At 36.0% G+C, this 17206-nt stretch overlaps 1 protein-coding gene across 2 annotated transcripts in view; it reads left to right on the forward strand.

The window, feature by feature from the left end:
* The window catches only part of KHDRBS2 (KH RNA binding domain containing, signal transduction associated 2), a 554124-nt gene that overhangs the window by 158533 nt on the left and 378385 nt on the right, over positions 1–17206 (forward strand). For both annotated transcript variants that reach the window (XM_080667042.1, XM_080667043.1), the window contains exon 3: positions 16094–16210. In XM_080667042.1, coding sequence (XP_080523168.1) covers positions 16094–16210 — 117 coding nt within the window. The remainder of the gene's footprint in view (positions 1–16093; positions 16211–17206) is intronic.

Genomic DNA, 17206 nt, shown 5'->3' on the forward strand with positions numbered 1-17206 from the left:
AATTTTAGTGATGTGATTTTTTACAAGCATGGTTAATTTGTCAATCTGTAAATAATAGCATATTAAATTCATAGAAAAATAACCTTCTATTTGAAATAAGAGAGAGAAAAAACATACTAAATAAAACATGGTGAAACATATATCATTACACAGAGAAACCCAAGACCTACATTATTCACAATGGACAGACAATTATGGATTACAGTGAGTAATTGTGCTTAGTTCACAGTTTAAAGCAATTGGTTTCAGATATGCTGCACAGAATTTTACAAGTGGACTTTGCCACATTGATTGTCATCCCATTTCAAGTCAGTTGGAATGCAGTTTGCCCATGGAGAAGTAAGATATTATGATACAGATTTTGAGAGGAAATCAGTTAAAAATATAGCTGGCTTCTCTATGAGCAAGTCTCCCAACAGTGACATACAAAAATGTTCCATTTTAGTAGAAAATGCAAAAAATATTGATTGTCTCTAAAGTATGTAATTTGCCATTTTTGCATCAAAGCACTTTAAAACCTTTTAACACCACGGAAGTAGAAACTAAAGTACATTAAATGTGCTTTCTGTGGTATGATTTACTTCATAATATTATATTATATCTTAGATATAGGATAATTATTGCATTTCATGTATGCATTCACAAGTTTAGTAATTTTTTCTTTGAATTCCTGTCATAAATAATCACAAAGAAATTTTCCTTTTTGTGCTTGCCTGATAAAGAATAAATCATAATTTAAGATGCTTTGCTTCTAAAAGTCAAGTAATCGACAGTTTCATCTTCGTTTTGGGGAAAATTTTTAAACATTATCCAGCTACCCAGAGATGAAATTTTATATATATATATATATAAACTTAAATAATCAAAACTACTTTACATATTTAACAATATAAGTATTTTCTAAATCTCTGGTAAACCTGTGCACCTCTGATAAATATGTTAAGAACCTTAGTAACACAAAAGAAACTGTACACATGCATACACAATCCCAAAATAACAATATTTTATATTATTGTTAATTACTTGCATATTGTTTTATGATATTGGTTATAGATTCTAAAGCTGAGTCAGAAATTTTTAAATTTCTCAATCACTTAGGATTTACGTTCAGGCTGTTTTATGTTCATAAAATATGTCAAGGTGTTATGTAGTCAGAGTCAATTACAAAACTGCTGAAGACTTTAGGTGATTTTGCAAATGAGATATGCAGATATTCTCAGTCAGCAGCATTTATTAAGTTATTTTGCTGAAAACAACAAAAATGCCATTGTAATTATCTTACGTGTGCATTTTCAGATGTATGGTAAGATACCTTTTTCCTTATGTTGCAAATGCATTTAGAAAGATAAATGTTGTAGTTCTTAGCTTTTAAAATCAATGATACACTATGCCTACTGTTATTAAAGATAAATGTTATATTTCTTAATATTTTTTTAAATCAGGGAGACACTATGCTTGTTGATATTGTGAATTTCTAATGTGCCCCATTCACTCTCATATTGCCTTGTAATGTAATCTTTCTCTTACTAGGTCATTGTTTATTTATTCATCAATGCATTCCTTTTTAATTAATAGAGTGCCTATATGCTGAGTTCTCAGGTGTTGAGGTGGTCAATTAGGATAATAAGTCAAACTGAAAGTTAACAATCAGGAAAAAAAAAATGCCTCCAGCCATTTTTCTTCATGAAATGACACCAGGTGAAGGTCAAATGGACACAAGGCAGATGTGGAAATTATCTCACTGTCAAGGAGCTTTAATAAAACTCCTGCCTTTTTGTGGATTTGGGGGGTCAAGGAAAAGGGGAGAAGGAAAAGGGCTAGGAGTGGAAATTACTGAATCAGAAATGGCAACCTTGCCTCATCAAAACCCCAGATAAGGAACTCTCCCTGGAGGTGGCTGGGAGCAGGAATGCAGATATGCCCATGGCTGGACTGCCATTCCTTCTAAGGAGTCTCCAAAGCACTAGCTGTCCTCCATCCTGGTGTGGGAAGGGTGGCTCCCCCAATGAAGCCTGGAAGGTAAAGCCTTGCAGTTGCCTATGCTCAGGCAACAATTATATGAAATGTGAAGACGAGGTAAATCTATAGAAAAAGAAAGATTAGTGGTTGCTTAGATCTAGGGGTGGAATGGAGAGTAACTGCTGCTGGGTATGGAGTGTCTTTTACCAAGGACTTAAATGTTTTAAGGTTAGATTTCAGCAATGGTTGCACAACCCCATGAATCTACGAAAGAAGCAATTATTTATTTTTAATGGGTGGATTTTATTATTTATATCTTAATAAATTATATTTTAATACATATGTTTAAAATATTCAGACACTTTTTGAATGGGATATATCAGAGAATGAGGACTGGGCAGAAATGACAATTTAAAATTTACCCACAGGATTCTTAAGACAATCTTTAGTTTAGACAGTGTCCATTGCTTAAAGGAATCATAGCCAAACAGAAGGGTCATTGAATTTATTATATCACCAGAGGCCTGGTGCACAGATTTGTGCACTGGTGGGGTCCCTCGGCCTGGCCTGCAGGGTTTGGGCTGAAACCGGCTCTCTGACATCCCCTGAGGAGTCCCGGATTGTGATAGGGCAGTTCTCGCATGGCACACCCTAGAATTGCATTCCCTCCTCTCTGGTTCCGGGTGCATCACCTGAGAACCGCCGCTGCTAAGTGACTGCAGCTCCTTTATTGAGCATCTGCCCCCTGGTGGTCAGTGTTTGTCATAGCTACTGTCTGGTTGGCCAGTCGATTAGGCATATATATATATATATATAGATGTTGCTGGTATAAGAAGTTTCCTTTCAAATATGTGGTAACTATAATATTTTCTAACAAGAGCACCAGTGCATGGATTCGTGCACTGGTGAGGTCCCTCGGATGGCTTGCACCCTCTCACAATCTGGGACCCCTCAGGGGATGTCAGACTGCCAGTTTTGGCCTGATCCCCACAGGCCAAGCTGAGGGACCCCACTGTGCACGAATCCGTGCACTGGGCCTCTAGTATCCATATAAGATCTTTGGTTAATCTCTTCCTGCCCTCTCTCTTCCCCATTTCCCTCTGAGATTCATCAGCCTGTTCCATGTTTCCATGCCTGTGAGTTGAGCGTCTGTTCCCTGGTAGTCAGTGTGCATCATAGCTACTAATCAAATGGTTGAATGCTCGCTTAGGCTTTTACATGTATATAGACTAGAGCAGTGGTCGGCAAACTCATTAGTCAACAGAGCGGCAAACCGCGGCTCACGAGCTGCATGTGGCTCGTGAGCCGCAGTTTGCCGACCACTGGACTAGAGGCCCAGTGCACAAAATTCATGCATGGAAGGGGGGGGTTCCCTCAGCCCAGCCTGCACCCACTCTAATCGGGGTTCCCTCTCACAATCTGGGACTGTAGGCTCCTAACCACTCACCTGCCTGCCTGCCTGATTACTCTTAACCCCTCTGCCTGCCTGATTGCCCCTAACCTCTCTGCCTGCCTACCTGATCGCCCCTAACTGCCTCCATCTGCCTGATCGCCCCTAACCACCCTCCCCTGCCGGCCTAATCTTGCCCCCAAACTGCCCTCCTCTGCCAATTTGGTTCTGATTGGTCAGTTTCTATGCCAGTCAGCGTCAAAAGCTCTGCCTCCTAGGCTGCCATTGGCTCCTTACATTCACCCAGATTTGGTTCTGATTGGTCAGTTTCTATGCAAGTCAGCATCTCTGGACGTATCAACGGGGCCTGATCAGAAAGGCGGGCCTGATCAGCAGCCCCGGTGGAGGACTGGAGAGAAATGGAGGTGTGGCTTTTGGCCAGGCTAGGAGAGAAAGAGAGGCAAGTTCTGATCAACAGCTGCCACAGAGGCTACGGATCAGATCCTGCCCCTCTCTCTGCAGGCCTCTCTCTGGGCCTGATCCGCAGCCCCCTAGGCAGTCAGTGCTGGGTTGGGGTGCCAGCAGTGGCCCCAGTCAGTGCTGGGTCACCACGGCAACCCAGCACTGACTTCCAGTCTGTTCAAGTCTTCGGTCGTAACAGTCGTTACGACCCTGGCTCTTTATTATATGGATACCACTAAAGGGGTATGATGAAGAACTTGAAATTTAGATTTTTTTGTTTTCTAACGGATTCATATCAGTTTCAGTTAAAGGTTTCAGAAAAGCAGGTAGGAATACTACCTGTTTTGGGGTATAAAGCAACCCAAGTAATCTGCTCATAGAGCTAAATCCTTGAAATAATACTTGATGGTGTTTTAAATGAGCTAGTAATATATTTTAATTATACTTCTGAATTAATATCTAACCTTAAGATATTAGACATATTCTTTTAGAATGATTGGACCTATTGATATTATATGAAATAAAATAATAATCAATCTGATATTTGATTTTTAAGTGGCCTAAGCTTTGAAAAAGCTAGATACCATCCAAGAAACAGAACAGCATTAGGCTATTTAAGTGTTTCAGTTGGAAATAAATGTAGATATAGAGTGTGAGCTCCACAGGGACAAGGAACTTTGTTTCATGCACTTCTATATCCCTGGTGTAGAACAGTAGATGCTCAGTGAGCAATTGAATGATTAGTACTTATCAAACATTAGCTCATATGTTGATTTCATGGCAGTGTGTAGAGCAGGAGAAGTCCTGTAAAGAAAAACATCTCTAATTTGGACATGTAAACGCAGTTACAGGAGACTTATGTGACATTTAGATAAAATACTTTATAAATTCAGTATTCCATGTGATGGCATCACTGTAGTTTATTTAAATGAATAGAAAATTATAAAGTATAAGAATATAGCTGATATTAAGGTATTATTTCTGTGACTGTTTGAAAAGCCAAATAAATATCTGTGAAGTATTAAAAGTGCAAAGATGAAGATAAAAAAGGAATTTTGTGCCTATATGTCTCTATATGGAGTAAACATTTAATCATCTACCTCCACCAATGACTGCATGACAACATCATCAATGAAAGTATACTAGAGCCCTAGCTGGTTCTGCTCAGTGGATAGAGCGTCAGCCTGCGGACTGAAGGGTCCCAGGTTCGATTCCAGTCAAGGGCACATGACTGGGTTGAGTGCTTCATCCCCAGTAGGCAGTGTGCAGGAGGCAGCTGATCAATGATTCTCTCTCATCATTGATGTTTCCATCTCTCCCTCTCTCTTCCTCTATGAAGTCAATAAAAATACATTTGAAAAAAAAAAGAAAGTATACTAGAAAAATTTTTATTTAGACAACTGGAGGCCCGATGCATGAAATTCGTGCAAGAGTAGGCCTTCCTTCCCCTGGCTGCTAGCACCAGCTTCCCTCTGGCACCCAGGACCCGGGCTTCCCTTGCAGCCCTTGCTTTGTCCAGAATGTCGTCCAGAAGGACGTCCAGTCTAATTAGCATATTACACTTTTATTGTTATAGATTGTACATGCTGAACAAATTAGGGTTTGTGTTTGGGCTGTGGTTATAATTACAATTAGTATTGTTTCTTGATACTTTTCACTTAATAGTGTTTTAAATTAATCTTTTCAAATAAAAATAATTTGAGCATGGAGAAAGTGACCATAGAGTTGTATAAATATGGCAAAACATGTGGCTCAGAGACATTGAGGAATGCTCCACACAGGACGACAACCCTTTAAAACATGACCAAACCTTAGTTGTCTATAGAAGCAAACCTTAGTTTTTTTTATAGAAGCAAAATGTGATTTATACACAAATATGCTAAAACATAGTAAAAAATTGTTATTTTATTATTCTTTAAAATATATTTTTATTGATTTCAGAAAGGAAGGGAGAGGGAGATAGAGATAGAATCATCCACTTATGAGAGAGAATCATTGATTGGTTGCCTCCTGCATGCCCCACACTGGAGATTGAGCTCACAACCTGGGCATGTGCCCTGACTGGGAATCAAACTGTGACCTCTTGGTTCAGAGGTCAACACTCAACCATTTACTGGCTGGGCAGTAAAGAATTATTTATAACAAAATGAAAAGGACATTATTAACTTCATGTTGCATCATTTTTATCAGCATATTCTTGTTTCTTTGCCATTTCTATAAAACACAGATTATCTGTAAAAGTGTGGTTTTAACATAGACCACGTTATTTTAAAACTTCAGAGTCAAATATGGAATAAGCACAAGATATACAAACTCAACACATTTTAAAGGACCCACGATTTTTTTTTTTTACTTGACATAAATGGATTCTTTTTCTCCAACTTTGTATGCTTTCTTCAAATTTAAGTACATCCCTTTGATGAGAGCAATTCCAAATGGGATTTTTGGATTTAACATCAAGCTGAAGTAAGTGCCTTTTACATTTTTGGTAGGCCTTACTACCTAAATTCTTTTAGTTCATATATGCATTGACATTTACTGTTTTATTTACAAGTGTTTCTCAAGTTTCTCTCCTGGGCTTTCTATTCTAACCTCCTGCTTAGCAATTTCATGACTTTAAGTGGCACCTTATCTAGAAAATTGCTAGGCCTGTATATTCACCTTAACATTTTTTCTCAGTGTCTATTCATGCATGGCTACTGATTTTTTTCATATGGAGGACACCTCAAATTGAATATATCCCAAATTTTCTCCCTAAAATTTGCTACTATCTTCCACAATTTTACTAATGATATAGTACATTTTCAATCCTCTGGGTATAGGATATAGTTTGATTGCTAATTCTTTCTACCCTCTTTATATTCACCCAATTCAATTAGTTATCAAGTCTTGTTGAGTTTTGCTAGTCTTTTTCTTATTTTGTTTTCTATTTTCTGTGACCACCATTCTACTTTATGCTCCTATCATCATTATCAGGTTACACCAAACAACTTCTGACTGGCTCTCCCATTTTTATTTCCACCCAATTCCACTGCATGTTTTTCATTCTGCCTTTTTTATGCTCCTGTCTTTTCCTATGCCCAGTTCTTACCTCCCTGATCAAGGGTCAACCAACCTTCTAACTTTCCCATGTGGAAGCCATTTTTTCCTTTCATTGAATTCTTGTAGCACTTATTTTGTACTTCCGTTATGACATATCATTGTTGTTTTTTTATTCTAACAGTTTATGTACATCCCCTTTTTCTTTCACAGCAGTGTACATTTCCTGAAAGAAGCATTTATGTCTGGTTCACTTTGTATCCTCATACATTTCACAAGTTATAGGCTAAACCGTTGTGTTTAGTAAAAAACTGAATTCATTCCATCCCTGATAATATATTTATTTTTTGAATAAAATTTAGTTTATGACAATCTATTAATATTATATCTAATGGCTAATTTAAAAACATTTTTATGTTTCCCTAGTTTCTTGAATACTCATCCTTGTCAATTTTGTTAAATTGAAAGTGATTTTCTTTGATAGAATCCTGTATAAATTCTAAATGTTCGATGATTGCTGAGATGAGAACCTAAAGTGTTGTCTTGTCCTGTCTACTTATACAAGAAGAATATTTTTTTGATCTGCAACAGTGGTCTCTCTTTGAACAATCTGCCCAAAATTGGTTTACTTTGTTGTTGTTTTTTAAGATATATTTTTATTGATTTCAGAGAGGAAGGGAGAGGGAGAGATAGAAACATTAATGATGAGAGAGAATCATTGATCGGCTGCCTCCTGCACACCCCTAACTGGGGCTTGGGCCCACAACCCAGGCATGTGCCCTTGAGCGGAAGCGAACCCAGGACCCTTCAGTCCTCAGGCCAATGCTCTATCCACTGAGCCTAACCAGCTAGGGCACTTTACTTTGTTTTAACAGCAACAAACACAAGGGTACAATACTAAAAGTTGATTTATTGTTGAATTCCCAAAGTGCAGAACAGCAGCTCTATGAATCTCCACTGACCAAGAAAGGGATTCATTCCCCAAATCAGGAATAGGATGGAAATGGAAATAGTGTTCCAATAGTATCAACATGAGGGCAAGAGGTATTTTAGGATCAGGAAATGAGGGGGTTTAAGTCCAGTTGTGTCATATGAAAGAGGGAAAATGAGATGAGCCCTCAGCAGAGACCATCACAGATTCTTCATAAGTGGCCCTCGTGGTCACACTGCCCTCTAATCGCAAAGCAGATGTAACCCTAGTGCCCCTGCAAAGAAAAGTCAGTGTAGTGAAACCTCTCCTATTTGAGAAGGAACAGAGTTGCTGGAATTAGTTTATAAACATTTGACCAGAAAAGTGAAAGGTGTAAAAAAAAAAGGGGGGGTTGGTTTTCATACATACATTGATGAAATATTGTTAATCATGAAAAAATAGTGAAATGGGAGATCATAGATAAGATATTCTGGGGTATCCAATACTTAGAGAATGAATTTATAAATTTTGAAATATGTATACCAAATATTACTGAAAAATTTTCACCCAATTTTAAACTGTTATTGGGGTTTCTGTGTTAAAAATGTCTCCAAAATATTTTTTCCAAATGTCACTATTTTTATAAGCCTTGCTTTGTCACAAATTATGTTTTGTTGCTTTAAAAGTACATTGAAATGTGTTATTTTGGTTAATTTTACTCAACACAATCCAAATATTTGCTTTTAGAGAAATATCTAAAATCTGATTAAATTGCTCACAAGACTTTTTAAATGTAAAAGTTACTACAAAACTTAAGCCTAAGTGGGTTTGACATACAGATTTAGTTTTCTTAATACACACGTGGACAAAATACTTTCAAATTATTTGGCAATGTCTAACATGCTGAAAACACAATGGTCTTCATTCTGAGACAGGCTAAGCTTCTCTTAAACAAATGGAATGTTCTTCAGTTATTCTTTTAAGCCTTGTCTAGACAAGTTTAAAGTTTCTCTTGAGGCACTGTCCAGAGATCTCCACGCTGCCTATGCCCTTCAATGCCAGCACACAGTGGGAACCTGGAAGGCAGGAGCTCTGCTCTGTGCGTGCTTGAAGAACCCAGCCCTACATAATAAGCCAGATCCTAACAGCAGTTTGGGGAGCCATGCTTTTCCTTGGTGTGTGCTCCCTTGAGGCATCAAGCTCCCTCCCTTTCTCCTTTCCCTATACCTTGTTGTCTGTGAACCTCTTCTTTTGAATCTGTTTTACTTCTTCTCTTAATTTTTATCTTGGGGGTGAAGTGGGGGTGGCGGGGGGCAAGCAGAAGGGCAAGAACTCCTTACCATTGACAACTCTATTAAGCCTTAAGAATCTGAGAAATCCCTGAGTTACTAAATTATGGTTAAATGTTGAAGACACTGCTGTGTAGTGTATGAGTTGTTTTCTGTGTTTAAAAGAGATTTGTTTCAAAGAAAAGATTTGCACCAACTGTTGTCTGTGAACTGAGAAATCACCTGTCAGGGATTATGTCAATTGCTTTGTTTGAAGGGGGACTGAGTATACGATTAAAGCGGATGAGAAAAAAATCTCTGGTTAAAACAACTTTTGTATTAGCTCTTCAAAGTTTATCTTAAAGTAAATTTCCAAAAACTAAGCACAGCATCAAAAATATATAAACCAATGCATGATTACTTTTGATGTTTTAAAATCTCAAATAGAAATCATCTCCAATCCTTCCTGAAAAAAAAAAAAAAAGGTGTTCTGAATCATTCCTCATTTTTGGTTCCAAAACCTCCAGATATTAGAAAAAAAAATCAGTTAAGCAAACTTAAACTATGATAAACACATACTCATTAGCAAAACCAATGGTAGATTGTATACTAGTATTCATAAATTTTGAAAACACATTAAAAGAAGGATGGCTTGCTAAAAATAATGTTATATACTCATAAAAATACTTTCTGTAGTTTATGAAAGTAAATCTCTATGCAGCATCTTTATTTACTTGGATGTTTCTGTTCTATTTCAAAAGGTAGTGTGAAAAAATTAAAGAGGAGATCTCACAGCTTCAAGACAATTTGTTTTCAAATTGGTTATTGATAATAACAAAGCTACTGTGTTGAAGAGAAGTTTTGAGAAACATGTCATAATAATCAAGACAGAACACAAAAACTTCTGAGAGTAGCGACCATGTATATGTTTTGTCAACAACCTGTCCTCAGCCAGAAATGAGTGAAATGCTACCTCTTCCTTTCAGAGTCATAGTTACCAGGAGAAACATCACTTTGCCTGCTTTGGTATTTTTGCATTCGGTGGTTTGTTACCATCAGTAAAGGGGCAAGAAGCTTCTGTAACAGAGTACTAAAGAGAAATTCAGAAAAAATTGTACTCAAATGGAATTGCTCTCTTTGATTTATTTTAAAAGTTATGCAATATTTAATGCATTCAAAGAATATGTGTAATTTTCATGTAGAGTGTAAAGTAGTTTTACTCTAAAGCAAAGTAAAACTAATACTCATGAATCCCTAAGATAAACTGAAGTCTAAATGTTGCCTATTACTTTGACACCATCTGTATAGTAGTCCACTTGATCACATTCCCTACTTTTCTTTCCCAGAGGTTATGAAGGTGTTGACTTTTGTGTTAATTACCACTGTTAATTGAGGATTAGACTTACTACTTAGTCCTATATTTACAAGTAAAATTGTATTTGATTTTTTTTGTTTTTGTGTTTTATAAAAATAGTGTCATATGTCGAGAGTTTGAATTTTTCATTCAAAATTTTATTTCTAGGATTTGTTAATGATATTTCATAGTTATCAGTAATTTGTGTTTGTCACTGTATACTATTCTACTGTGATATTTCACAATTTACTTATTTATTTGTACCAGTCATGGTTTTCTCAAGAAAACAATCCACTCTATATCCAATAGTTATAATATATAATTCAAGACTAACATGACTTTTGAAAGATGGGGGGCGGGACTTTAGGAAAGTTACCACCTATGGGCAGTATAGATCTGAGCCTGAAACCTGCCAGCACCTACATCTGGGAGGTTATGGAGAGGTCTGTGGGGCTCCCACATCCACACAGTGGGAGGGCATGTAGAGGTCAGTAAAGCAGTCTGACCACCAGGGCCTGCCAAGAATAATGGAATACAATTGTCCATCTTCCGATTCTCATGCAACCTTAAGTTATTGACAGAATCCAACACAAAAGGAAGAATATGTGGAAAAAAATCTGGGAATTGTTTTTGAGACATAAACAAGTGTTGGTATGGTATCCATTTGACAGCACACCATTCTTGAATTGATGGACATTTCCCCCCCCCAATTATTTTTGCACTTCAAGTATTGAGACTTTGAATATTCTTGTACATGTGCTAACATTTCTCTAGAGATTTTACTAGGTTCACTGCATTCACATAGGTTTAATGTATTTACAGATTTGCAAGACATTACCAAAATGGTTGTATCTATTTACATTCCTACAAGCAGGGTCTACCAGTCTCCATGGATCCACATTCTGTCCATTGTTTGCTTTCTGACTTCTTCATTTCTGCCATCATAGTGTATGTAAAATGCTATTTCATTGTGGTCTTAAATTGATTTTTGTTTAAATTCTAATGAGGTTGAAGTGTTCATAACTTTTTTCTTTTGCCATTCTGCTCTTTTGTAAATGACATTTTTATAATTTTATCTACATAGAATGTCTTTTTCTTATGGTTTTTTATGTATTTTTGTAAACTAATGCTATATTAGTAACATGTAATAGAAATAGTTTCCAACTTTGTAACATATTTTCACCTACTTTGTAGTGTATTTTAATGAATGGATATTCTTCATTTTAACTGAACTTTTATTTTACAGTTAGGAGATTTTAATGTCTTATTTTAGAACTGTTAGGAATTATTTCCCTCTATTTTCATCTTAGTCTATAATTCATCTATACATATTTTTCATTATAGTTAAGGAAATATTTTTCTTTTTCTTACTATAGATAGTCAGTTGTGCTATGTGTTGAACAGGTCCTTCTTTTCTTGGCATATTCACAGTTTCTTATTATTGCTGTAACAGTCACCACCAACTTAGTGGCTTAAAACACAACACACTTATTATTTTACAGTTACAGGGATCAGAAGTCTGAAATGGTTATGATGGGCTAAAGTCGGGTGTTGGTAAGGCCGCATTTCTCTGGAGGCTCCAGGGGAGCACCTGTTCCTTGACTTTTTCAGTTTCTAGAAGCTGCCCTTATTCTTTGGCTCAGGGCTGGGCCCTTCCAAAATAGAATTGTATCACTGCAACCTCTGACTCTGCTGCCTCCTTCTTAAATTTATGTGCGGGTTGTGCACACCTGGATCATCCAGGATAATCTCTTCATCTCAGAACTAATTTAATCACAATTGCAGCGTCCCTTTTGCAAGCTAACATATTTACAGATTCTGGATATTAGGACATGGCTATCAGTAGAGAGCCATTGTTCTGCTTCAGTGGCCAGTAATGACACCTGTATCATATAGAACTTTAACATCATCAGAAGTCTGTTTCTGCATTCCACTGTTCTGTTGTCTGTCTATGCCCTAGGTTTAGGATTACACTTATCACGCTTTCATAACTGACACAGTTTATAACGAATCCTTGTATGTGATGGGAATAGCCTTAACTTATCCTTCTGCTTTGGAATATTTTGGCTATTCTTGGACTTTCACCTTTTCATATACATTCATATACATTTATCTATTTAGTTGATAGATAAATTGATTAAAATCCTATTGTGTTTGTAATTAGAATTGCTTTGAATTTATAGGTGTAATTGAGAATACCAGAAATCTATGTAAATAGTGAGGTTTCCATTTCATGAGCATGACCTATCTCAATTTATTTATATTCATTAGATGGCTTTATTTTTTTTTATAAATATATTTTATTGATTTTTTACAGAGTGGAAGAGAGAGGGATAGAAAGTTAGAAACATCGATGAGAGAGAGACATCGATCAGCTGCCTCCTGCACGCCCCTTACTGGGGATGTGCCTGCAACCCAGGTACATGCCCTCGACGGGAATCGAACCTGGGACCCTTCAGTCCACAGGCCGACGCTCTATCCACTGAGCCAAACCGGATAGGGCTAGATGGCTTTATTAATGTATTTTCTATATTTTAGATAATCTCCATAAAAGTTGTGAACATACATAGTTAAATTTATTCTTAAGAAGTCTATTTTCACTTTTTACTGCTGTCCTAGATAATATCCTTAATTATTTTGCTAATGATATGTTTTGGTATACACTTGAATTTTTTATATTGACTTTGTATAAAACACCTTGCTAAACTACTTGACTAATTCTGTAATTACTTAAAGCTTTTTATGTATTTAATTATATAAACCATAAATGGTACTTGTTTTTTTACTTCCAAACACTAATAATATTTACTTTATTCCATGATTTGAACTGTCAACGATGAGTAGAACACCAAGAAGATGAATCTTTACTTTGTTTCTGATATTATTTTACTAATTAAGTATACTATTCTTACTGGTTTTCAGTAGAAACCTTTTTTTGGGTAAAGGAAACTTTTGCTCATTTTGAAAATAATGTTTTTTATAACGATTGAATTTTATTAAAGTATTTTTCTGTTCAAATAAAATATTAACCTTTTTTCCATTAATTTGTTAATGAGGAAATTGCAATTGGGGTTTATAAAACTTAAACTACCTGTGTACCTGTCTATGATAAAGACAACTCCAACATCATGTTTGTGTGTATGTGTGTGTGTGTGTGTGTGTGTTTTGTTTTGTTTGTGTGTGTGTGTGTATACAATAGGCCTTGGTTATGCTACTGTTTTGTTGACTAGGTTTTGTTTCATGAGTGGATTTGGCCTATAAATTCCCTTTTCTGATTTGGTTTTGGTATCAAGGTTATGCTGGCCTCCTGAAGTGAGTTGGGGCAATTTCCCTACTTCTTTCTCTGAAATAGTCTACATAGATTGGAATAATGTATTTCCTAAAGGTCTAGTGATATTCCTTTATACAACTGTTTGGGACTAGTATTTCATGGTAGGACATTTCATTATGATATATATTGAAAATATTTATATGAGCTTTCAACTTTCTAATTTGTTTTTTCTTCATTGTTAATTGAGGTACTGTTTACATACAGCGAAACGCACAGGTGGTAAATGTGGAGCTTGATGAGATTTTGACAAAAATGTACTATACCTTCAATGAAATAGAGAACAGTTTCATCACCTCAGACATTTCCCTCAGGCTACTTTCCAGCCAGTTCAACCCCAACTTCAGTTCTCAACGGGCAGCCACTCTTATGAATTCTCACAATGTGTATTATTTTTGCCTCTAAAATTTTGTATTAATGGAATCTAACATGAGATACTCTTTCATATCTGGCTCTTTCATTGGACATAAATGTCGGTGACATGTTACATTCATGCTTTGTATCAATCAGTGACTACTTCTTTTCTGTTTGTTCATTAACCTATTGATCTAATTTTTTTGGATGGGCATTGGTTTATTAATTTAAAAGGGACGGTGAATAAAATGTCATATATATTCTTGTGCAAGTCATTTTGTGAACATTTGCATTTATTTCTCTTGGTTAAATACTTACGTATGGAATTACTGGGTCATAGTGGAGCTTTCTGTTTAAATTAATAAATAACTGCCAACTTCTTTCCAAAGTAGTTAGTTGTGTCATTTTTAACTGCCAACAGTGATTGCTCCAGGAGTTCCACATTCTCATCAACATTTGACCTTTTTTTTTTTTTTTTGGTTCCAGCAATTCTGATGTGCATGTTTGTGTTCAATTATCAACTTGTTGGAGTTCTTTATAGATTCTAGATACTAGTCATTTTTCAGATGTATGCACGGGGAGTATTTTCTCTCCATCTGTGGCTTGTCTATTTAACTTTTTAATGGTTTTTGGATCAGCAAAAGTTGTAGTGAGTGCTCTTTGATTTCCAGTTAGGTAACATTTCCCAGCTTAAGTTTGCAATGACATTCTTGTATGCTTTCTCCCTAGAATCTTTATAATTTTGGCTTTTATGTTTAGATCTATGATAGATCTCAAAATAAGGATTGCCTAGATGTGAAGTAAGGCATACATTTTTGTTTTTGTTTTTTGCATCTGAATATCCAATTGTTGTAGCACTACTAGGTAAAAACACTTTACTTTCCAAATTTATTGCCTTGGTATCTCTGTTGAAAATCAGTTGACCATTTACGTGTGGTCTGTCTGAACTTTATACTGTTCAATTTATCTACTTGCCTATAGGCACACAATCTATACTCCAGTACAGTATTGAATAGATGTGGTGAAAGCAGACATCCTCCCTCCCCCTCTTTTTTTACCCTGAAAGTAGTGGAAATGCATTATCTTCTCACCATTAAGTATATTTCTTACTGTGGAAAATTTTTTATTTAGAAGGCACTTAGTTAATTTTATTTATCTTGTCCTTCATGCCCCAACTTATTTTTGAAACATTTTAAACCTTGTGTATTTCTTAAATCAGTTACTGATTATCCTAGTGATTTGGTTTGATAATATTCCTTTTACTAGATAACAGCATACTCTGATAAGTGCTATTAGTTCACTTGTTTTTAACCATGTTTCAGGATGAATAAACAAATTGGATAGACCACCCCCAGACTGTTCCACTTAGAAAACCTGTTTTGCATATATGTTCTATCTGCAGTGTTTAAAGTTTTCCTTATGCATCCAAATCCTTTATTTGCTGATCCTAAAATCAACTTTTTAACATAGAGAATGTAAGACTGAAGAACATGTGAACCTCTTTTTCTATCCATCATGAAATTTGCAATAGAATATAGAGGACAATGCTTAACAAACATTAATATCAAGTTTTTTTTAAACATCAATTTTAAAGATTAACTTTTGAAATTTTGAAAGTGCATAGACATGTTAAAATCATTTATTTCAAATGTGATTAGTAAAAATGCCTTTAGAAACTTTTTAAATCATAGTGCTTCTCCCTACTTTCTTAAATAAGTGAGTTATTTATTTGATATAGTAAATGATAAGATTAGCATATTACTAATTTGGCATTAATTTAGGAAGGGACATCCCTTTTAAAATAGACACCAGATTAGAGGTCTGAAATAGATTTTTTTGTGTGTGCCTTTATATGTGTGTGTGTATGTGTGTGTGTGTGTGTGTGTGTGGTGCATGGTGTATATGTGTATAGCATAACTCTCTTCTCAACGGTGAAGTTTGAAATACACATAACCCCTTAATTATTCTTGGTGCAAATTCTTCTTCTTCTATGTCTTAAAACCACCATTCTATTGATTTTGTTTCCTAGTTCAATTTTGTGGGGAAATTGCTTGGACCAAGAGGAAACTCCTTGAAGAGGCTACAGGAAGAAACAGGTGCTAAAATGTCTATCCTTGGCAAAGGATCAATGAGAGACAAAGCAAAGGTACTGAACTTTGAATTCGATATTTAACACATACAGGAGGTTACCTGTACCACTGATGGCCAGATTTATAAACACATCTCAATGGTTCTCCCATCATTTCCTATGAGTTTCACCTTCTGGTGCCACTCTGTTGCCTTTCAGATATGTCCCCTATTTACATAAAAACAAATTATCAGCCCTTTTTTCAGAATATGTAATTCTGTGTCTTTATTCTTTCTAATCCTTGGTGTAGGTTATAATCAATTTTTTTTTGGGGGGGGGGGCATCTTCTGTGGGATGTTTCTATATGTGTATGCTTATTTTCTTTAATTCCCTGATCAGATCCCTTTTCTTTCTTCCACTGTGTCACCTAATCACATTCATTTTATCTCTCTGCTCTATTTCACTTTGATCTTTTTACCTGAGGCGATTTTATATACTTATCTCCCAATCTAAGAGAGTTCCACTTTAAAAAAAAATGTTTCAATGATATTAAACAACTTAACTGACCCCACAAAAACAATAGCCTAAGAAATATATCAACTTTGATGTTTGAAATGATTTATTGCACATCTGAACTTTATCATTTCTCCATTTTATAAATTGATATCAATTGTCCGTGTGTTAGAATTCAACACTTTGGAAAAGAAGTATTTCTAGGGATGTATTCCTAAAGGATCATTTAAAATTCATTGAGAAATGGTGGATGTTTTATGGTATTTTCCAGGGGTCCTCAAACTTTTTAAACAGGGGGCCAGTTCACTGTCTCTCAGACCGTTGGAGGGCCGGACTATCGTTTAAAAAAAAAACTATGAACAAATTCCTATGCGCACTGCGGGCCCGGGATGAGTCGGCTGCTAAGCAGGACAGGCAGCGGCACCCAGCGGGCTGGATAAATGTCCTCGGCAGGCCGCATGTGGCCCGCGGGCCGTAGTTTGAGGACCCCTGGTCATTTGACTGAGCCATACTTTTCTAATTTGTTATGTTATGGAAAATAAAATGTTCATATATTTTTGT

This window comes from Plecotus auritus, assembly GCF_963455305.1.
Source record: "Plecotus auritus genome assembly, chromosome: 4".
In the NCBI taxonomy this organism is placed as follows: domain Eukaryota; kingdom Metazoa; phylum Chordata; class Mammalia; order Chiroptera; family Vespertilionidae; genus Plecotus; species Plecotus auritus.